The sequence below is a fragment of the Mustela erminea genome, chromosome 1 (assembly GCF_009829155.1).
Source record: "Mustela erminea isolate mMusErm1 chromosome 1, mMusErm1.Pri, whole genome shotgun sequence".
Classification (NCBI taxonomy): Eukaryota; Metazoa; Chordata; class Mammalia; order Carnivora; family Mustelidae; genus Mustela; species Mustela erminea.
In genome coordinates this window covers 51,139,568-51,161,820 of record NC_045614.1, presented here as the reverse complement: position 1 = coordinate 51,161,820, position 22,253 = coordinate 51,139,568, and the positions used below count along the sequence as shown (strand labels likewise).

Genomic DNA, 22,253 nt, shown 5'->3' with positions numbered 1-22,253 from the left:
GTATTAGAGGTCAATGCATTTATTATTTTTATATAGGTAAATATATACATAATATATGTATTATTTTTATAGTGTCAAACATCTTTGTGCTTGCTTTGAAGTATAAATACATTAATACTCACAGCTGGTTTTCTATCAAGTATGGGCATCTCTTAGGGTACAGCCTTAACACAGATTAAATAAATCATAGGCATAGCTCCCCTGCTCCCTAAAAAGTCTCTTTCCAAACCTCACTAGCTATATGGCCTTGGGAAAACCACATAAACTCTTTGTGGCTTAGATTTCTTGTCTGGACCTACCCCATAGGGGAAAGCCACTAGTAATTATAATCATGAGAGCAACTACCAGCTGAACACCTCATGTATGTATGTACTATGCCAAGGACTTTCATACATGATGACTTTTAAAAATCTATTTAAGTCTAGTATATTTCTTTTTTAATTGAGATGAAATTGATACATAACATTGTATTAGTTTCAGGCAGACAACGTAACACGTATTGCACGTAACAGGTATTGCAAAGTGATCACCCCTGTGAGTGTAGTTAACAGCCATCCATACATCAAAGTGTGCATGTAGTCACCAGACATAGTTACAAATTTTCTTTTCTTGTGATGAAAACTGTTTCAGATGGGCTCTCCTAGCAACTTTCAATGCAATGCAGTATTATTAGCTTTAGTCATCACGCTCTACATTCCATCCCCAGGACTTACTTATTTTATAACTGGAAGTTTGTGCCTTTTGACCACCTTCACTTACTTATTTTATAACTGGAAGTTTGTGCCTTTTGACTACCTTCACCCGTTTTGCCCACTCCTTACCCCCCGCCTCTAGCAACCACCAGTCTGTTCTCTGTATTTTGAGAGTTCAGTTTGTTTTTGATTTTAGATTCCACATATAAGCAAGATCATATGGTATTTGTCTTTTTTTCTCTGACGTATTTCACTTAGCATAATATCCTCAAGGTCCATCCATGTTGTTTCAAATACCAGACTTTCCTTCTTTGTTATGGCTGAATAATATTCCATTGTATCTATATACCACATTTTCTTCATCCATTTATCCATCTATCTTTTCAAGTTAGTGGTTTTGTTTCCTATGGAGAAATACCCAGCAATGGAATTATTGAACCATAGAGTAGTTCTTTTTTGAATTTTTTGAGGAACCACCACACTATTTTCTACAATGGCTGCACCAACTTGCATTCCCAACAGTGCACCAGGATTCCCTTTTCTGGACACCCTCACCAACTCTTGTTATTTTTTGTTGTTATTTTTTTTTTTTTATAGTAGCCATTCTGACAGATGTGAGTCCTCTCTCCTGGTAATTGTGATTTGCATTTCCCTGATGCTGAGCGCCGCCGAGCACCTTTTCGTGTGTATGTTGGCCATCTGTATGCCTTCCCACATGCATTATCTTTTAATCCTCCAAAATCAACTGAAGTGTACAGAGATTGCGTGACCTGCCCCTGGTGATGGAGCTGGGCGGTAGGGGTGCCCCAGGGGCAAGAGCCACATCCTTATTGCTTAATCCAGTAAGGGCTTGTCACTAACCAGTGAAGAATAAAGGTATGATTGGTAAATGTGCGTGTGTAAAGAGATAGGTTAGAGCTGTGGCCCCAGTAAGAATTGTCTCTCCTCCAAAATTAAATCCATGGATGAATGTGTTACTCAGCTCAGGTTGCCAGAACAGAACTGGGCAGCCTAAACAACAGAAAATTATTTCCTCATAACTCTGGAGGCTAGAAGTCTAAGATCAAGGTGCTGTCGGGGCAGGTTTCTGGTGAAGCGTCTCCTCCTGGCTTGTAGAAGGCTGCCGTCTCACTGTGTCCTCACACGACATTTCCTCTGTGTACGTTCACAGAGAGAAAGAGATCTCTGGTGTGTCTTCCTCTTCCTAGAGGGACACCAGTCCTGTCAGATTAGGCCCTACCCTAATTACTCACTTTAACACCTGTCTCCAAAAACCATCACACTGGGAGTTGGGACTTCAGCATATGAATTGGCTGGGGGAGGGGTGGAGGTGGGGGGCACAATTCCGTCCCTAACAGTGCGCTTTGAAGAGTTACCGTGAGCCCTTGAAAACTGTGTACAGCAACTTTGTACCGATGGGGAGTCCACCTACACCCAAAAGATAAGAACCACTAAAAGTATTGCAAGTGGATGAAGAGAGAAAGGGTTCATGGACAAAGAGAAATGGAACTTGTATTGAGAGGTAGAAGAAAGAGAGATTTCGTAAGATATATTTTAATTAGTGTTAGAAAGTAGAAAACAAGAGGGGTAGTGGAAAATAAGTATATGGTGGGCCAGAAGTCAGATGGCCTGCCTGAGGCCACAGCATGGGAAGCAGATCTGAGCTAGAACCTGGTATTCTGAGCCTGAGCCCACCCTGTTTCCACCGGCTTGCTGTCTGTGCTGCCGCACAGAAGCCAAAGCCATCTGAGCAAGGCTCCTGGCTGCCATCCTGCTCACTTCATGGATGCTCTTTTCCTTTGCTCTTCTTCTAGAAGTGGAGCAGATCGAGGCCATCGCCAAGTTTGACTACGTGGGGCGGTCCCCGCGTGAACTATCCTTCAAGAAGGGGGCCTCGCTGCTACTGTACCACCGCGCCTCGGAGGACTGGTGGGAGGGTCGTCACAATGGCGTGGATGGACTCATCCCACACCAGTACATAGTCGTGCAGGACATGTGAGTGGGAATGAAGACCTCCTGTGGAGAATGCTGTAATTGATTAGTGATGTCTTGAATGGGCACAAGAATAGGAGTGCTGGGCTGTATGCAAACCATTTGCTCTCGCTGGTATGATACATTTGTCTTTTGTAAGAATGGATTCTTTCTAACTTCGTCTTAAATGATGATCCACTTAATAAATAAGCAAATTGCTCATCCTTTAGAGCACACAGAGACAGCGCTTGGTACCATTGGCTCACCATCCTGACCCCCTGACAGCCTCCAGGGCATTCATCACCTGCCCTGGTTCTCAGGTTCCACGGGGTCTTACCATATTCCTCTGTCCTCTTGGGCCTTCCCTATACTCAGCGGCCAACCCACTGCCCCCTTCACTGCCCACCATTCTCTGTCCCCCAGGGGGCTCGCTCAGAGGATGCACAGAAACAATCATCCCCTCATTTCCAGTTAGTGGGGTACTATTATTTTTTTATACTGGTTTTTTGTTGTTGTTTGTTTTTTGTTTTTTAAGAAAGAAAGGCCTGCATCCCAAATACCTAACCCTACCCGAAGTCGCAGAAAGTCCACACCTTCTCTTCTTTGGAAGCCATCAAAGTTTCCTACAACCCACACTCCTTCTGAGTCAGGCCCAGGTGGAACTGATTTGTCAGGGCAGCAGCCACCATGTTGGCCCTCAAGGGAAAGCATAAGCTTTGATGGCAGGGGAGATGGTGAAAACCCGAGAAAAACCCAGGGCCAGGCAGGCAACAAGAGAAATGCTAGTGGAGGAACCTTGACCGCCACCTCATGATTATTCAAAACCCTGGGTTGGGAGCTGAGGGATAGAGGTACTGTTCTTCCTCCCTTGCTTAGCCCTAAACTGCTGCCTAGGGCCCCACATGGAGACTCAGCTTAGTGCTCAGCTTGTGGCTCCTCCCCCCATTACTCTAGCACTCCCTGTTGCGTTCGTCCTAGCCTGGAGCAGCCTGGGAGAGAAAAACCTAGAGGAGGGCCTGAGGTGAAGCGGGGTGGTCTCCTGCTGGAGAAAGTAACTCAGGAGGGAGTGAGACAGTGGGCGTATGTGTGGTGCTAAAGTGCAGAGTGGGAAGGGCCTTATCCCGAGAATGGGCATAAGTTAATCATAAAGTGTGTGTGGATCCACCCTTCAGACAGGTCTCCAGGAGCCCTGCGCATCTGGGGTTCTCTGGAGCAAAGCACTCCCGATTCACATCTGTCTTTCTCCCCAGGGATGATGCCTTCTCCGACAGCCTGAGCCAGAAGGCTGACAGCGAGGCCAGCAGCGGGCCGCTGCTGGATGACAAGGCCTCCTCCAAAAATGACCTCCAGTCGCCCACGGAGCACATCTCGGATTACGGCTTTGGGGGGGTGATGGGCCGGTAGGAAACGCGGATTCATTTTTTCCTGCTAGTGCCATGCCCACATGTGTCTGGTTTGGGAGAGGCAAGGGGGCAGAGGGAAGAGAGGGAGGCTATTGTGGCCCCTTGTTCCCTGCAGGATGGGATATCAGGCACACTGGGAGGTCTGGCTGGAACTGGCCCAGAGTGCCAGGCATAAAATGGTCCAGCTTGGAATTGGGGTGTGGAGAAGGAGGACAAAAGACATATAATGGCAGATCATTGCCTTTTATATAAAGTAGTAATAATAGGGAGAAAGAGTTACAAACTGACAAGTATTTTTCCTACCTCTCTCCAGTTCTTGCACCTCCTCCCCATTTTCTGTTGAAGACCTAAGTTGTGTTATATTTAAAAATTTAAGGCTCACATACTCCCTGAAGTGCACTACACAAACAGAAAACTCACACCCACGCTTGTGGTGGGGGAAACTGACACTGGACTCCACCCACTTATTGGGTGGGAGCACATTTGCCAATTTCTTCCCTTCCCCCCTGTGTGGGCTGGGCTGTGTCCCATGACCTTTCTGCCAGGCAAGGAGCTGTGCTTGTCATTCTGCCTGCTCCTAGGGTCCAAAGAATGTGGCCCTTAAAAAAATTTAAGAAAAAGAAGAAAAGAGAAGCTGACAGTTTCTCGCTGCTTTCTCAGTCAGATTCTCAAAATGTCATAGTCTTCATTTTTTTCGTTGGAGAGGTCATGGGATCAGCTCCCACATATGGGTGCTTGCAGATAGAGCTTGAGATACAGTCGCAACAGGAACATATGTTTATGAACTTACTTCGGCAGAAGTCTCCGTGCCTCCTTTCCATATATTCTGTTCAGTTCAGCAAACAGCAAAGGCACCATAATAGGTAATGGAATTGGGGCCACAATGGAAGTCTGGGGTAGGTAGAAGACAAAGCCGTGGTTCCTTGAATTCTAGGAGGGCCATACCTTCTCCTGCCTCACTCTTCCTCTCCCTTTTCCCTCCCTCCCCTACTTTATTCTGGTTCTTTTCTTTCTCCATGTTTCCCTCCTCTCCAATACCTATGCTTTGGTCCTGTTGGGGTACGCACGGGCAGTGCTTAGCTTGGCTGGTGGCTCTGGGATCTGAAGTGCTGCTGACCACTTTGAACTTGGCCCTTCAGTCACAATCCATTCCAACAATCTGCCCCTCCTTCCCACCCCCTTGCCACTTCTAGCCTCCCCTCCCTTCAAATCTTTGTTGACCTCCCTAGAATGTGGCAAAATCGCCTATGGGTGGAGCCTGTTATCTTCAGAGTGCTTTCACACCCACCAAAGCTCCCTGGAAGGTGGGCAAGGAATGTTATGCCCATTTACCAGATCAATAAAGTAGGTCTGAAAGAGGACACAGGAAAGTTTGTGACAAAGCCGGTCCTCCTGACAGATACTCTAGTCCCCTTTTCACTCTCACAGAGCCTCCCTAAAGAGTGAAAGGTAGCCAGATGCATGGACAAGGCATGTTGAGTTTTCACTCCCAGATACCTAGTTTTCCAAGATCTGGAAAAGCCTCATAGAAATCGCCCTTTGCAGGGGAGGTTGGGGGTGGGCGACAACACTGGACTATGTTTAATTCCCAGGGTCCCCCTCCTGTGCTTGCGGGAGCTGGTGACTTTTCGGTACAGTCAAGCCTCAATGCTTCAGACCAATTAAGAAGTCCTTCAGAATCATGGAAATGTCTGAACCACTTAAGAACATATCATGAGCCCAACTAACCGTCACCAAAGCATTCTCAGGTTGAAATTCTCCTGGCCTTAACGTGTAGACAAGATTCATTTTGTAATTAGTAGCACCACCGTCTGCAGTTTGGAAAGCAGAATGCTTCTGATTCCTTCGCGTGTGCAGGTTAAACCTGCTCCTTGCCACTGAGTTACCTACTCATGCTGTGCTTTTGTTGCATAATTGAGTTTGGCTGAATGAGGCTTTACTATACCTGCTCCCTAGACTAGTGTGTAGTGTGTGGCCTGGGATTAGCTGATCCATTCTGAGACTTGCCAGGGTTGACCTCTGCCCCATGCCCCTGCCCCCTGGCTCCTTTGCAGAGTGCGGTTACGATCTGACGGAGCGGCCATCCCCAGGCGCCGAAGCGGGGGCGACACCCACAGCCCACCCCGGGGCCTGGGCCCCAGCATAGACACGCCACCCCGGGCCGCCGCCTGCCCCAGCAGCCCCCACAAAATCCCCCTCACCCGGGGGAGGATCGAGAGCCCAGAGAAGCGGAGGATGGCGACATTTGGGAGTGCCGGCAGCATCAACTACCCTGACAAGAAGGCTCTCTCGGAAGGGCACTCGATGAGGTCAACATGCGGCTCCACCAGGCACAGCAGCCTGGGGGACCACAAGTCCCTGGAGGCTGAGGCCCTGGCAGAAGTAAGGGCCAGTGGGAAGGCAGGCTGGGCCAGCCGAGAACCCCAGTGGGCGGCCGGGTGGGAACCTGCAGACTGGGGAGCCACTTTGCCCTTCACGCCAGGCTCAAGGTTAAGCAAACTGGCTTCCTGTCCTCCTGCTGGCCTCCCCAGGGGAGCAGAAGCTGGATGGGTGCAGCATGCCTGCCCTGGGGGCGGGCTGGTGAGAGGGATGCAGTAATGACAGGTGTCTCCACAAGATGGCTCAGTTGAGTTATTCATTCATTCATTCATTCGTCTGATCATTCATTCATTCATCTGTTCATTCATTCATTCCTTTATTGACAAATATTGATTGAGCCACTGTTGTGTGCCAGTCACTGCACTAGGCACCGACAGTACAGTGATAACCTAAAATAGCCCCAGACCCTGCCCCTGGCTGTCCCATCTTCCCGGAGCGCCTTTCTGCAGCCCCACTCTGCAGATTGCTGCATTATCTCTCAGACTAATGCAAGGCTCATGCCTAAACCACTCAGCTGCTCTTTCTCTGAGCTTTCTGTCTTTCTGGCTCACATTCTGCCAGGGTAGAGTGGTGGTGGGGATGGTGGTAGAGGGGTAACCATTTCATTTATTTTTTAGAGTATTACCTTGCAGTTCATGCTGGAGCACTGCAGAGAGAACAGTGAAGTCCATAGGGGACTTCATTTAAGCGAACGGGACACAGAAAGCGGGAGTTATCACTGCCGGGCTGGGATATAGTAAAGATGGGGAGAGGATTGCCGTCTCTCCCCTCATATAGACAGTCCCCCACAGCTAATCCTTTGGGTAAAAGAACAAAAATCCCATTCTTAAAGTAGCTAGTGTTCTAGGCAAGGGATAAAATGTCATGAAGAAGCATAAAAGTTATTAGCCGTTGACCAGATATCCCATAGTCTCTTAGCAAAAGGGATAGGCAGGGACCCTGCCTGTGCCAGACTGGAGCCTGTTTGAGGGGCCCAGGGCAGGCAGGACGCCACCTGTGGGCTGGGGAGGAGAGAGGGTAAAGGGGACATGGCTGTGAAAAGGGGCCGGAAGAACATCTCCAGGTCCCAACTCCATCAGTGTGACCAGACTTGCAATTTTTCTGGCTTTGCCTCAGGGTAGAAAAGGCAATGTGTCCTAATAGTGCTCAGGGTCACCAGGGGTTGTGCACTGCCCCATCCTGCAGTGGTTTTAAGTAATATTCCCTGTTGTCCCCTCAGCAGCCAGGTTGATTGGGCTGTGCCCCATTTGTGTGCAGGCATCCGTGTAACAGCTGTGTGAGCCAAGATCTCTGGCTAAAGGGAGTGTGGAACCACTGCCAGGCAGTTCCCAAAGTTCCCTCCCATCCATTATCTCATCCCATCTTCACAGGAAGTGAAGGCTTCAGCAGAGAAGCAAAGCATGGTGCAGAGAGCCCGAGACTTGTCCAAGGTTACACCAGCAAATGGCAGAGGGGTTTTCCTGCTAAAAAATCCAGGCCCTTTGCCCTAGCTCAGAGCTTCTGTTTCGAAAGCTGACTTCCAGCTGCAGCGCCCCCTCCTGGCTCAAGGAGGAACGGGAGCCCTGGGAAGGTGGAATGATGAGCCCAGTCCACCAGGCAGCCCCACAGCGCCCAGGTCCTGGACTCAGTGGGTCTCTGTGGCATTCAAAGTGCTCTCCTTCTGGTGAGCCCTTACTCTCCAGGAGTTACATAGGCAGGTGAGAGAGGTTTCTTTGCTTTTTAAAATTTATATTTTTTTAAAAAGCAAACTTTTCTGATCACAATACAGAGAAGAATGTGACAGTTGCATTATTCTGGAGTGATCATTGTGGGATATTCTAATATATAACCACCAAGGAATTTTTCAATGGGTGAGGATATTTTTTTAAAAACAATAATTGTAGGGTGCTTTGCGGGCTCAGTTGGAAGTGTGTGCAACTCTTGATCTCAGGGTTGAGTTCAAGCCCCATACTGGGGGCAGAGATTACTCAAATAAATAAATATATTTTTTTAAATAACAATAATGGTTAGGGACCTGGGCTCTAAGTTGAGATTTGGGCTATGTTAGTAACTAGCTGTGTAACCTTGAGCAAGTTGCTCAACCAGGCAGAGCTTCAATTTTCTCATGTGTAAAATGAGCATAATGGTAGTTCCTACCTTATAAGTGTGAGGATTAAATGAGCTGCAAAAAGAAAGGGCTTGGATTGGTGCTCTGTCATTACCACTGTTACTGCCATTATCATTGATAATGTGTGCTTACCGTCAGGAGCCATGCCAACCACTTCACAGGGACCGTATCATGTAACATACTCATCAGCCCCCTGAGGTCGTGTTACCATGATCTGTATTCACAAATGAGGATTCTGAGGCTCAGAAAGGTGAGCTAACTTGCCCAAAGTCACCTAGCAAGGAAGAAGCAGAGCCAGGGTTGGAACCCGTGTCTGTCTGACTCCAGAGCCTACCAGTAGTCTCACCTGCCCTCACTGCAGTCTGCTGCCTGTGCAGGCAAGTGCGCAGGTGATGCCCACATGGATTCCCTCCTTGTGGTCGTAGGACACCCTAGAGGTTTCACCTCCATCCCAGCCATGGGGCTCGTGTGTGCTGACACCTCCCTAAGAAGCTCATAGGCCGAGTAGCAGCTGCAGAAGGCCTGGAGCCCAGGCCTCCAGCCTCTGTGCTGACCAGAGCTCTTTCCCTCGGCAGGACATCGAGAAGACCATGAGCACAGCTCTGCACGAGTTGCGGGAGCTCGAGAGACAGAACACAGTCAAGCAGGCGCCAGATGTGGTGCTGGACACCCTGGAGCCCCTGAAGAACCCGCCAGGCCCCATCAGCTCAGAGCCCGCCAGCCCCCTGCACACCATCGTCATCCGCGACCCAGACGCCGCCATGCGCCGCAGCAGCAGCTCATCCACCGAGATGATGACCACCTTCAAGCCGGCCCTGTCCGCCCGTCTGGCCGGCGCGCAGCTGCGCCCGCCTCCCATGCGGCCCGTGCGGCCGGTGGTGCAGCATCGCTCCAGCAGCAGCAGCAGCTCGGGTGTGGGCAGCCCGGCTGTCACGCCCACCGAGAAGATGTTCCCCAACAGCTCAGCGGACAAGTCGGGCACCATGTGACCTACAGGACGGGGCGGCACCGCCCTGGCCCGCCGTGCGTGGCCCGCCACGGCTGAGGCTGGCCTCTCAGACTTCCGCGGCCTTCCCGGGGCTCCTGGCCTTGTCCGGCAGGGACCAGAAGGTCGCCTGGAAGCACGTCTGTGCAGAGCTGAGGCCCAGATGCTGGCCACAGCTCACGTTCAGCCATGTGAATCCCACAGACCTCCCGTGTGTAAGCAGGCTCCCCAGTGGGCTGCAGGAGCAGGAGGCCCCCCTAGAGCATCTCCTGAGCTTGGGGCAAAATGGCCGATGGCTTCCCGGCATATGGTCACTGGAAAATTATTCTCTCGACGTTCTCTCTGCATACATAAATATGTGTGTATATATATGTGTGCATATATACACACATATATGTATGTATGTGTCTGTAGGTGTGTGTATATATATATATTTATGCATCTATATACATATACTAGATCTGGACACACGACTAAATGTATATAGGATCTCCTTTTTTCTTTTTATGAAACTTAGATTTACCTCAGACCCATGCCACCAAACACCTCCCGCTGAGTTACTTGGTGGGACTTGCAGGGACCTTTCTGGGAGAATTTAGAGGCCTCAGTGACTGCGAATGAAGCAATACACCACTAACTTGCAGAAAAACACACAAAAATAGTCTCCCACTGTCTCCAGAAGTTGTGGCCTTCCAGAACAGTCTGCCCCTAACGGAAGGGTGGGGCAGGCAGTACCCCAAGCAGGCTGCTCCTAGAGGTGGGGAACCCTTCACAGAACCCCCCCATCCACCCCAGAGACCCTGCCTTTTCACCCGGAGGCCGAGGGCCAACTGTACCCCCGAAGTCCCGGGAGGGTGTTGGTGAGATAGCCCCGACCACAAACATCCTTGTGTTTGTACGTAGATAAAGGGGATAGTGAGAACCTAAGCCTCGTCGTAGCACAGTGTTCTGTGTGGTTGGGAAAAAGAAAAAACGAAAACAGTGGTGTGAAACACTTCAAAACCTAGACACGCTGTAGGAATAAACCTGTGGTAACTATAGAGGTTTAACTTATACCATTTTCAAAATATTTAATTTTTCTTTTCTTCTTTCTACTAATTATACTGTGTCAGATCTGGAACTAAACAGGCAAGGAGGCTTTCAGTCATATCATTTTAATTTAAAATCAGTCTGTGACCCACTTTGACTGGTGCCCTCCTGCGTGAGGCGCAGGAGCCTGTCAGCAGGGGCCAGAGAGGGGCCGTCCTTTCTGACCCAGAAAACACTCTGGTTGAGCTTATGCAGGTGAAATGGCTTCCCTCTCTCCCCTTCCCTTCCCAACCGCTGCTCCCCACCCCCTCCCACCACCTCCAGAGCATTTAATGTAATTACAAAATATGGTGATAGAACCGAGGTGAGTGACTTCTCGGAATGAGGAGGAGACTTCTGCTTCTCACCTGGGAAAAGGCCTTCTGGATCACTCTTGTTCCATTTTACTTCCTCTTTTGATCTCTTTGTTTTCCAGAGATAGGCTGTTTCTGGCTAACAGAACACAGACCGGTCAGATCCTATGGGGACCACTTTTATTCATCCCCTCATGCCAAGCCAAGGGTCTCCTCCTCATTGTTCTCAAGCTTCCTTTCTTTTTCCTGAGGCCTCTGAGTGTGTCTCCGTGGCTGTGGTTTGGAATCAGAAGTCCTGTGTTTTGAGTCTCAGTCCCCACCCCATAGGAGCTGGGGGACTCTGGACACGTCACTCCACCTCATTGAGCCCCAGTTTCCTGCTCCAGAAAATGAAGGCAATAAAGGTAAAATGTAAAGGAGCAAAGCTCTAAGCTGGAAAGCACTGTGCCAACATGATTGCTCTTTTCATTATCATTAGTAAGGTAAGTCTTTTAGATCAAAACCCATCCAGGACCTTCCTTTTGAAGTCTCCTAGTGGCATTTGAGAACTGGGTGGTGGAATTTTCCTAACGGTTTCATAGGAGCCCTCCAGCACAGCCCTACAGAGATACCACTTACTGATGCTTGAAATTCTGTCATGACCATTTCAGCCCACTGGATTAAGTGTTGCCGTCTCCTCTGGTCCTCCATAAAAAGGTACATACACCCCAGGGGGAGGGACCTATGAAGTCACTACTACCTGGGTGTGTGGGAGTGGTAAGCCGTTACATTTTGTCAGAGGGATTGGCAGTTTGCACATTCAGTGGAAAAGTTGAGAAGGGGCACAAAAAGAGTGTCAGAGAGAGATCAGTGACAAACTCGACCTCCCTGTTTAGCCTAAAACCAACCATTCTGTTTGAGCTCCCGGAAATGAAAGAGCCTCAGAACCAGCTAGGAGCCCCTCCGTCGTTGAGCAGATGATGACATCCCCATTTTATAGCTTAGCAAAGAAAGCAAGGCCTTGGGATGTGCTGTGACGTGCCCAAGATTTAATGGATGACTGGCAGTGAGGGCCGTGTCAGGGACTTCCTTGCAAGGATGCTATGCTGTCCAGCCAGGACACAGGCCTCTCATTTCTACCCCAGAGATACTCCCACACCTTAATGCAGAAGCCTCCTGTGCAAAATGTCACATTCTCTGCCATGACCACAAGATGAAAAGAGAAAATCTGAGTTGACAAATCTGTTGCTTGATATACAGAACACCGGTCAGACCATGTGGCTTTTCCTATGAATTGACTGCATCTTTTCCTTCCTGAAAATGGATCTGCCCTTAACCAAATGACCTAAAGGCAGAGCCTTAGCTGTTTTCTTTGAGCACCTATTTTTCCATTGGGAAACGGCTGATGAGTTCACATTTAGGGAAGCTCACACCCCACTCATCCAGCCCCAGATCCGATTCCTGACACAGAACCAAATGGAAAAATCCTTTCCTGCACCACGCCCGCCCCCCACTTCCTCATTCGGCACTATGCATGTCTCCGCCACCCTCCACGCGCCACCCCGTCCCATCCACGGTCACGGAGCACTGGCATTCTCTTCCTGACTCCTGCCTGTGTTAGTCCACTCTATATTGCTGTATTTGCTTAAATGCTGGAAAGTAACTGTTAAAATGTGAAACTGTAATTTTTAAAAAAGGCTACGATTAAATTATAGCCAATGCCACTCACCAAATCTTTGCACCTAGTAGATAGATCAGTGTAAAAAACAAATACCAGAAACCTAACTGTACAGTGAGTGTGGGGGAAATGTAGTAACCTAGTTAGTAGTCCTCAATATAACCAATTGTACAAGGGGGAGTGGTGTTTACCTACTTGTTCATCGCCATTACTGAGAGCTATACTGATCAGTTCGTTGATAACGGGCATTTTATTTTATTTTTTTTCTTCACGGAATGATTTCTTTTCTTAACCTTCAACTTACCCTGAGGTCAAGCTTTCTGTCTTTATGTGTAACTGATGTTTAGTCTATTTTAGGAATGAACCAGCAAGATGTTCATTTAAAACTGACCAAAGACAATTCATTCCTGGTCTAGTTTCTGGGCCTTGGGGCCCAGCCACCGCTAAAGACCTTTCTCCGATAAAATTGAGAACAAGCAGTGCTTCCTACCCCACTCTCCCTCTCTCCCTTTATTCCCCTTTCCTCTTAAAGAGCTGCTCTGAGCTGTGGGATTCTATGAAAAATTCTTGCCTTTCCTTGTTTTCAGTGCTAACGATTTCTCACCTTGAAGCGCCTTTTGAACCCCGGACAGAGCGCACAACTGGAGGGAATTGTAAGCTTGGGAATTAGACTTGGGAGTCTTTTCTCTGAGGTCACCAGGCCAAGGGGCAGGAGAGAAATGGATTCCCAAGGGATGAAAGGTTTCTATTCAATGAAGAAATCCCGAGTGGGAAGAGACGCAGGGAAACGGAGCCAGCATTTGGCTCCCGGCTGGAACCAGCAGCTCAGAGATCTGCCTTATAAACACTTCGGAACTGGGTTGTGGTACACGAAGGGGAGCCAATGTGGGGAAGGGCCTTATGTGGGGCCAGCCTCTCTGTTGGAGTCCCTTGGAGTGCCTTGTTGGGTATATTTCTTTCTCATTCAGGAGGCATGAATGCAGAGGACTTCCTGTGGCCTGGTGGCTCCTTGGCACTCAGCACACGTACTCGGCTGATGGAAAACCACAAGGACTAATGTGATGGTTCTTCCTCTCAGTCTTTCTATTCCTAACTTTTCACACATCCAGATGGTTCCACACTCGAGCAAATGCCTCATTCTCCTGAGAATCCCAGAAAGAAGAGTGGCTGGCTCACAACCATGGCAGGGGGGCCCCCCCGCTGGCCTGGGGAGGACGGGCAGGGAGGACAGGGCAGGAGGGGGTGAGCGAGGTGTTGCTTAGCTGATTTTCTGCTATGCAGAGCTAATGCTGATGTTTCATCTCAACTTCCCCGGTTCTCTGGGGCCTCCTCTCCTCGGAGCAGCCGTGTAGAGAATTCCCCACATACCCAAAGCTGCCCCGGGGGAGCTGAGCGAAGGGACTTCGCTGTTGTGTCGGACTCCTCCTGGCTTCTCTGAGGTCGATCTTGCCAGCATCCCGCTCTCCCATCCTCTGGGACTGGCTGAATGACCACCGCTGCCCCTTGCCAACACCTCCTTCCTGTGTGAACTGTCCCAGGCAAATAACAAAGCTGTTCCTTGAACCAGAGCAACCAGAGTGCACTTTGCCTTCCTTAGACGGAAGTAGATTCTGGCTAGAGTTTCGGCTCAGACTCTAGTTCTGGGCAGTGTGACTGTTTACACGGTTTGGCAATAGATTTGGTTCTGATTGCTTCAGAGTGGCTGGTCAATTTAGTTTCCTTTGGTTTCCTTCCTCCCCAGACTGTGTCAGGAAAAAAAAACAAAAACAAAAACAAACAAAAAGAAAAAAAAAAAAAAACAACCCTAGGAAATTGCTGGTTGCCTGTCCCCACGTGATGATAAGTGTCACCCTCTTCCAGATATCGTTTCTCTACCTTAACAACCAAACGCCCGTCCTATAGAGTGTCTGATTGGATCCTCTGTTGCGTATTCTGATGGTGCCTGCTGGTTTGACGTGGAGCTATCCTGTGAAATAAAACAGCTTAACTTTTCTCAAACATGTTCCTGTGGCTTTTTGGAAGGGCGAGGTGACATCCGGGGGGTGGGGAGCTCCCAGAAGGTTGTTTCTGTGTGCTTTCTCTGGGAACCGTCCCTGAATCTCCTTTAGCTCAGATCCAACGAGGGGGAAAGCCAAGGTTCCAAGGAGGACTGCTTCAGTGGTAGATCTAATTGAGAAATGTCATTGTGGGAGGCCCTCTGGGAAGGCCAGAAGCTGGAAATGTCAAAACAAGGGCAAATGGGAGAAGGAGCTCTCATCTGCAAGAGTGTCTTCAGAAATTTAAGACAGGTCACCAGAGGCCACAGGATACGGAGTTCCCTGTGAAGGCATATGCAACATTTTAGCATTTGTGTCTTCACACATGTGATACTGCCACTTGGATTTTTTTTTTTTTAAGTGTGTGTGTGTGTAGTGTTTATTGATCACTTACTTCTGTCCCAGGCACTAGATTAAAGCCCTTTACATGCATTTTCTCAGCAAATTCTCACAATGGTTATTGAAGGTAAGTACCCTTCTTAAATCGTATTCTGCACATGGGGAAATGAGGCTCTAAGAGGTTAGGTGGCTCGCTCAAGGCTAAGCTAGGAAGTGAAGGAGCCCAGTCTGAGTCCAAAGCCATGCTCCGTACAAGTTCATTGTACTGCCTGTCATTGAGCATGTCCATTACACCAGTGTTGATGGTGGCATCCCATGATTAAGGTAGTGTGCAGCCTGCTACAGTCCAAGAAGCCTCCAGGCCTTTCCTTCCTTCCTTTCTCTCTCTCTCTCTCTCTCTCTCTCTTTCTTTCTTTCTTTAAGCCTCCAGGCCTTTCCTTCCTTCCTCCCTTCCTTTCTTTCTTTCTTTCTTTCTTTCTTCCTTTCTTGAGATTTTATTTATTTATTTGACACATAGAGAGAGAGAGAGAGCACAAGTAGGCAGAGAGGCAGGCAGAGAGAGAGAGGGAAGCAGGTTCCCTGCCGAGCAGAGAGCCCGATGCGGGGCTCGATCCCAGGACCCTCGGATCATGACCTGAGCCGAAGGCAGAGGTTTTAACCCACTGAGCCACCCAGGCGCCCCTGTTCTCAAGAATTTTGATGGATTCCTGTCTCACATTGAGGTCTTTCATCCATTTTGAGTCTACTTTTGTGTGTGGTGTAAGGAAATCGTCCAGTTTTATTCTTCTGCACAAGGCTGTCCAAATTTTTCAACACTATTTGTTGAAGAGACTGTCTTTTTTCCATTGGACATTCTTTCCTGCTTTGTCAAAGATTAGTTGACCATAGAGTTGAGGGTCCATTTCTGGGCTCTCTATTCTGTTCCATTCATCTATGTGTCTGTTTTTGTGCCAGTACCATACTATCTTGATGATGACAGCTTTGTAATAGAGCTTGAAGTCTGGAATTGTGATGCCACCAATTTTGGTTTTCTTTTTCAACATTCCTTTGGCTATTTGGGGTCTTTTCTGGTTCCATATAAATTTTAGGATTATTTGTTCCATTTCTTTGAAAAAATTTGATGGTATTTTGATAGGGATTGCATTAAATGTGTAGATTGCTTTAGGCAGCATAGACATTTTCACAATATTTGTTCTTCCAATCCATGAGCATGGAACGTTTTTCCATTTCTTTGTGTCTTCTTCAATTTCTTTCATAAGTACTTTGTAGTTTTCTGAGTACAAACTCTTTGCCCCTTTGGTTAGGTTTATTCCTAGGTATCTTATGGTTTTGGGTGTAATTGTAAATGGGATTGACTCCTTAATTTCTCTTTCTTCTGTCTTGTTGTTGGTATATAGAAATGAAACTGACTTCTGTGCATTGGTTTTATATCCTGACACTTTACTGAATTCCTGTATGAGTTCTAGCAGTTTTCGAGTGGAGTCTTCTGGGTTTTCCCATAAAGTATCATATCATCTGTAAAGAATGAGAGTTTGATTTCTTTGCTGATTCAGATGCATTTTATCTCTTTTCTTTTTTTAAGATTTTATTTATTTATTTGACAGATCACAAGTAGTCAGAGAAGCAGGCAGAGAGAGAGACAGGAGGAAGCAGGCTCTCTGCTGAGCAGAGAGCCCAGTGTGGGGCTCGATCCCAGGACCCTGGGATCATGAACTGAGCCAAAGGTAGAGGCTTTAACCCACTGAGCCACCCAGGGGCCCCTGCATTTTATTTCTTTTTGTTGTCAGATTGCCAAGGCTAGGACTTCTAGCACTATGTTGAATGACAGTGGTGATAGAGGACAGCCCTGCCATGTTCCTGACCTTAGAGGAAAGCTCTCAATTTTTCCCCATTGAGGATGATATTCTTCATTGGGGATGGGTTTTTCATAGATGGCTTTTGTGACATTGAGATTATGTATCCTCTATCCCAACATTGTGAAGAGTTTTGATCAAGAAAGGATGCTGTACTTTGTCAAATGCTTTTTCAGCATCTTGAGAGTATCAAATGGTTCTTGTTCTTTCTTTTTTTTAATGTATTGTATCACATTGATTTATTTGTGGATGTTGAGCCAACCTTAAAGCCCAGGAATAAATCCCTGGTGAAAAATCCTTTTAATCCTTTAATGTATTGTTGGATCCTATTGACCAGTATTTTGTGTCCCTGTTCATCAAGGGTATTGGCCTGTAATTCTTTTTGATGGGGTCTTTGTCTGGTTTTAGGATCAAAGTAATGCTGGCCTCATAAAAACAGTTTGGAAGTTTTCCTTCCATTTCTATTTTTGGAAAGAGTTTCAGAATAGGTATTAATTCTTTAAATGTTCGGTAGAATTCCCCTGGGAAGCCATCGGGCCTTGGGTTCTTGTTTGTTGGAAGATTTCTTTCTTTCTCTTTTCTTTCTTTCTTTCTTTCTTTCTTTGCATTGGGAGGAGAGGGGTGAAGATTTTTCAATCTCCTTACTGGTTATGGGTCTGTTCAGGTTTTCTATTTCTTCCTGGTTCAGTTTTGATAGTTTATACATCTCTAGGAATGCATCCATTTCTTCCAGACTGTCAAATTTGCTGGCATGTAGTTGCTCATAATAGTTCTTATAATTGTTTGTATTTCTTTGGTGTTGGTTCTGATCTCTCCTCTTTCATTCATGATTTTATTTATTTGGGTCCTTTCTCTTTTCTTTTTGATAAGTCTGACCAGGGGTTTATCAATCTTATTAATTCTTTCAAAGAACCAGCTCCTAGTTTCATTGATTTGTTCTACTATTTTTTTGGTTTCTATTTCATTGATTTCTGCTCTGATCTTTATTATTTCTCTTCTCCTGCTAGGTTTAGGCTTTCTTTGCTGTTATTTCTCCAGCTCCTTTAGGTGTAGGGTTAGGTTGTGTACTTGAGACCTTCTTGTTTCTTTCTTTTTTTTTTTTTTTTAAAGATTTTATTTATTTGACAGAGAGAAATTACAAGTAGATGGAGAGGCAGGCAGAGAGAGAGAGAGAAGGAAGCAGGCTCCCGGCTGAGCAGAGAGCCCGACGCGGGACTCGATCCCAGGACCCTGAGATCACGACCTGAGCCGAAGGCCGCGGCCTAACCCACTGAGCCACCCAGGCGCCCCAACCTTCTTGTTTCTTGAAAAAGGCTTGTATCACTATATATTTTGCTCTCAGGACTGCCTTTGCTCTGTGCCACAGATTTTAAACAGTTGTGTTTTATTATCATTTGTTTCCATGAATTTTTTCAATTCTTCTTTAATTTCCTGGCTGACTCATTCATTCTTTAGTAGGATGCTGTTTAGCCTCCATGTATTTGGGTTAAAGTCCCCTACTATTATTGTATTATTGTTGATGTGTTTCTTTAATTTTGTTATTAAGTTGGCTGCTTCCATGTTAGGGGCATAGATATTTAAAATTGTTAGATCTTCTTGTTGGACAGACCTGTTAAGTATGATATAGTGTCCTTCTTTATCTCTTATTAGAGTCTTTGGCATAAAATCTAATTGATCTGATATAAGGATTGCCACCCAGCTTTCTTCTGATGTCCATTAGCATGGTAAATTCTTTTCCACCCCCTCACTTTAAATCTGGATGTGTCTTTGGGTCTAAAAAGAGTTTTTTTCAGACAGCATATCAATGGGTCTTGTTTTTTGATCCATTCTGATACCCCCTGTCTTTTGATTGAGGCATTTAGCCCATTTACATTCAGGGTAACTACTGAAAGATATGAATTTAGTGCCATTGTATTGCCTGTAAGGTGACTGTTACTGTATATTGTTTCTGTTCCTTTCTGGTCTGTTACTTCTAGGTTCTCTATTTGCTTAGAGGACCCCTTTCAATATTTCCTGTAGGGCTGGTTTGGTGTTTGCAAATTCTTTTAGCTTTTGTTTGTCCTGGAAGATTTTTATCTCTCCTTCTATTTTCAATGACAGCCTAGCTGGATATAGTATTCTTGGCTGCCTATTTTCCTCATTTAGTGCTCTGAATGTATCATGCCAGTCCTTTCTGGCCTGCAAAGTCTCTGTGAATAGGTCTATCTAATATTTCTACCATTGTATGTTATAGATCTCCTGTCCTGGGCTGCGTTCAGGATTTTCTCTTTGTCTCTGAGACTTGTAAGTTTTACTATTACATGATGGGGTGTGGACCTATTTTTATTGATTTTGAGGGTGGATTCTTTGTGCCTCCTGGATTTTGATGTTTGCTCCCTTTGCTAAATTAGGGAAATTTGCTCCAATATTCCTTCTGACCCTCTCTCTCTTTCTTCTTCTTCTGGGATCCCAATTACTCTAATATTGTTTTGTCTTATGGTATCACTTATCTCTTGAATTCTCCCCTTGTGGTCCATTAGTTGTTTATTTCTCTCTTTCTCAGCTTCTTTTTTCTCCATCATTTGATCTTCTAGATCACTAATTCTCTTTTCTGTCTCATTTATCCTAACAGTAAGAGCCTCCATTTTTGACTGCACCTCATTAATAGCTTTTTTGATTTCAACATGGTTAGATTCTAGTTCTTTTATTTCTTCAGAAATCTTGTTTCTCCAGAAAGGGATTCTCTAGTATCTTCCATGGTTTTTTCAAGCCCAGCTAGCACCTTGATAGTTGTCATTCTGAACTCTAGATATGACATCTTACATTAGTAGGGTTGGGTCCCTAGCCATCGGTACTGCCTCTTGTTCTTGTTCTTTTTTTTTTTTTTTTTTTTGACTTGAGTTTTTCCACCTTGTCATTTTATCCAGATAAGAATAGATGAATGAGAGAACAAAATACTAAAAGGGTAGCAATGACCCCAGGTTGAATATATATATATATATATAGGTATATATATATATATATATATATATATATATATATATATACCAATACATACACATATATATATGTATACACACACACACACACACATTTATATATTAGACTGGTGAATAGAACAGAGCCACACACTTGATTTTGGGTGTATTTTGGTGTGCTAGAAGAAACTGCCTCCCAAAATTTTAAAGAAAGAAAAACATATATATATATAAAAATCAGGGTAAACATGATGAATGGATGGAATATGACTGTAAAGATGAAAATTAAAGAAGATTCTAAAAAAGGAATTGATAAGAAGTTGGTTGAAAAAAGAAAAAAAAAAAAAAGAAAGAATGTATTCAGGCTGGAGAACAAAGCCATGAGCTAGATTTTGGATATATTTTGATCTGTTAGAAGAAACTGCCCAAAAATTTTAAAGAAAGAAAAATCTATATGTATACAAAAAATAAGGTTAAATACAATGAAGTGATAGAATATATGACTATAACAACAAAAATTTTAAAAGATTTTTAAAAAGGTAATGATAAGATAAAATAGTTTTAAAAACATTAAAATAGGAAAGAGGAGGGGCGCCTGGGTGGCTCAGTGGGTTAAGCCGCTGCCTTCGGCTCAGGTCATGATCTCAGGGTCCTGGGATCGAGTCCCGCATCGGGCTCTCTGCTCGGCAGGGAGCCTGCTTCCCTCTCTCTCTCTCTCTGCCTGCCTCTCCATCTACTTGTGATTTATCTCTGTCAAATAAATAAATAAAATCTTTTAAAAAAAATCATCTGTTAAAATAGGAAAGAGGAAAGATTTTTAAAAATAGAATAAGAAAAAAATAAAATTAAAAATTTAACTTCAAAAGACTAAAGAATCATGGGAAAAAAGCCATGAATTCTATGTGTTGCATTTTCCTAGCTCTGGAGTTCTGCAGTTCTCATTGATGGGTAAACTTGATCTTGGCTAGATGTTCTTGCTGATCTTATGGGAGAGGGGCTTGTTGCAGTGATTCTCAAATGTCTTTGCCCAAGGCAGAATTGCACGGCCCTTGCCAGGGGCCAGGCTAAGTAATCTGCTTGGGTTCGCTGTCAGGAGCTTTTGTTCCCTGAACACTTTCTATACAAAGTGTAGGACAGGAATGAAAATGGTAGCCTCCCAATCTCCAGCCCAGAGGAGCTGAGAGCTCAGGGCCCCGCTTCTCAGTGCGCCCTCAGAGAAAAGCAGTCAATCCCTCCCATCTCCCTGGCTTCCAGCTGTGTTCTGTGCTCATCCAGTCTGTGACCAAGTGTTTGTATCTCTGGCGCACAGCCATGTTTGGAGTCTCCATACCTAGCATATTCTTGCCATGTGCTCCAGCACTGCTCCTCCTGGAGGAGGAGGAGGGAGGGGGTCTCTCCACATCAGCCACTTGTGGGGTCCCTGCTCAAAGAGCAGTGATCTGACTATGCCTTGGATCATGGTTTAAGGTAACCCTGAGCTGAGAGCCCACTCCTTGGCTTTGTCTCTGCAGCTGGCTTCCCCACTCCAATATCTGGGAACTCCGCCACACTCAGACACTCCTGGTCTTTCTGTGACCCCTGTGGGTCCCAAGATCACACTGTCCCTGCGAGGGCTCCACCTCCCTGCTTAGCCTCTGGAGCAATGTTTCTCAGTGGAGCAGACTTCTAAAAGTTCCCATTTTGTGCTCCATTGCTCCACTGCTTGCTGGCAGCTGGCCCTTCCCTCCATGGTCTATCTTCCCATATATCTCCTCAGATTAACTTCTCTGCATGTCCTACCTTCCTACACTTTTCTGTTCCTAGAATTGCTGCTCCTCTTCTCTTCTATCTCCTGTTGAGTTTGTAGGTGTTCAGAATGGTTTGATAATAATCAAGCTGAACTCCTTGGCCCTGATGATATTAGGTCCCTTACTCTTCCTCCATCTTGCTCTTCCTACCCCCCAAACAGCTTTTTAAAAAAGAATTTATTGGCTCATGTAACTGGAAACTCTAGGCAAGGACTGTCTTCAAATATAGGAGGACATAAGAACGTGAGTGTTGCCTCCAGGCCAGAGTTCTCTTCTTCCCTCTGGCTGGCTCTCCTCAACTGCACGTGCTAACTTCGTGCTCACACAGGCTGTCTGGGATCTCTGCAGAAGCTCCCTTTGTCTGCACCTCCCTAGCATCAATACAATACACGCTGGCCAAAATGGACTTGCAGGTCTGCTCCTGAAGCAGGTCTGAGGGATAGGATAGATCCATGGGCCTCAGCAGTTCCCAGTTCCAAGGCTGATGTCGACCTCACCCAAACCCTGTGTCAGTAAATAAGAGCTGCTCAAAGAAGATCCCAGGGGCTGTTCTCATCCTCTAGACCCATAATAAATGATAAATAGAGCTTGTTTACAGTGACTACGTTTTAGAGTGATTAGTTATGCAACAAGAGTTAACTGATACTCTAGAAAAATGTTCATGTAAATACGGTAAAACTTTGCACTTATGCATGGACTACGGAT

General features: G+C 46.1%; 1 protein-coding gene across 4 annotated transcripts in view; it reads left to right on the top strand.

Annotated features, from left to right (window-relative positions):
- The window catches only part of SRGAP3 (SLIT-ROBO Rho GTPase activating protein 3), a 253,286-nt gene extending 238,712 nt beyond the window's left edge, over window positions 1-14,574 (top strand). For 3 of the 4 annotated variants that reach the window (XM_032326257.1, XM_032326255.1, XM_032326246.1), the window contains 4 exons: window positions 2,507-2,687; window positions 3,914-4,063; window positions 6,121-6,448; window positions 9,128-14,574. In XM_032326257.1, the coding sequence (XP_032182148.1) occupies window positions 2,507-2,687; window positions 3,914-4,063; window positions 6,121-6,448; window positions 9,128-9,541 (1,073 nt within the window). In that variant the 3' untranslated portion in view covers window positions 9,542-14,574. The remainder of the gene's footprint in view (window positions 1-2,506; window positions 2,688-3,913; window positions 4,064-6,120; window positions 6,449-9,127) is intronic. The other variant, XM_032326266.1, reaches the window with a different exon arrangement.
- The last annotated feature ends 7,679 nt before the right edge of the window (window positions 14,575-22,253 follow it).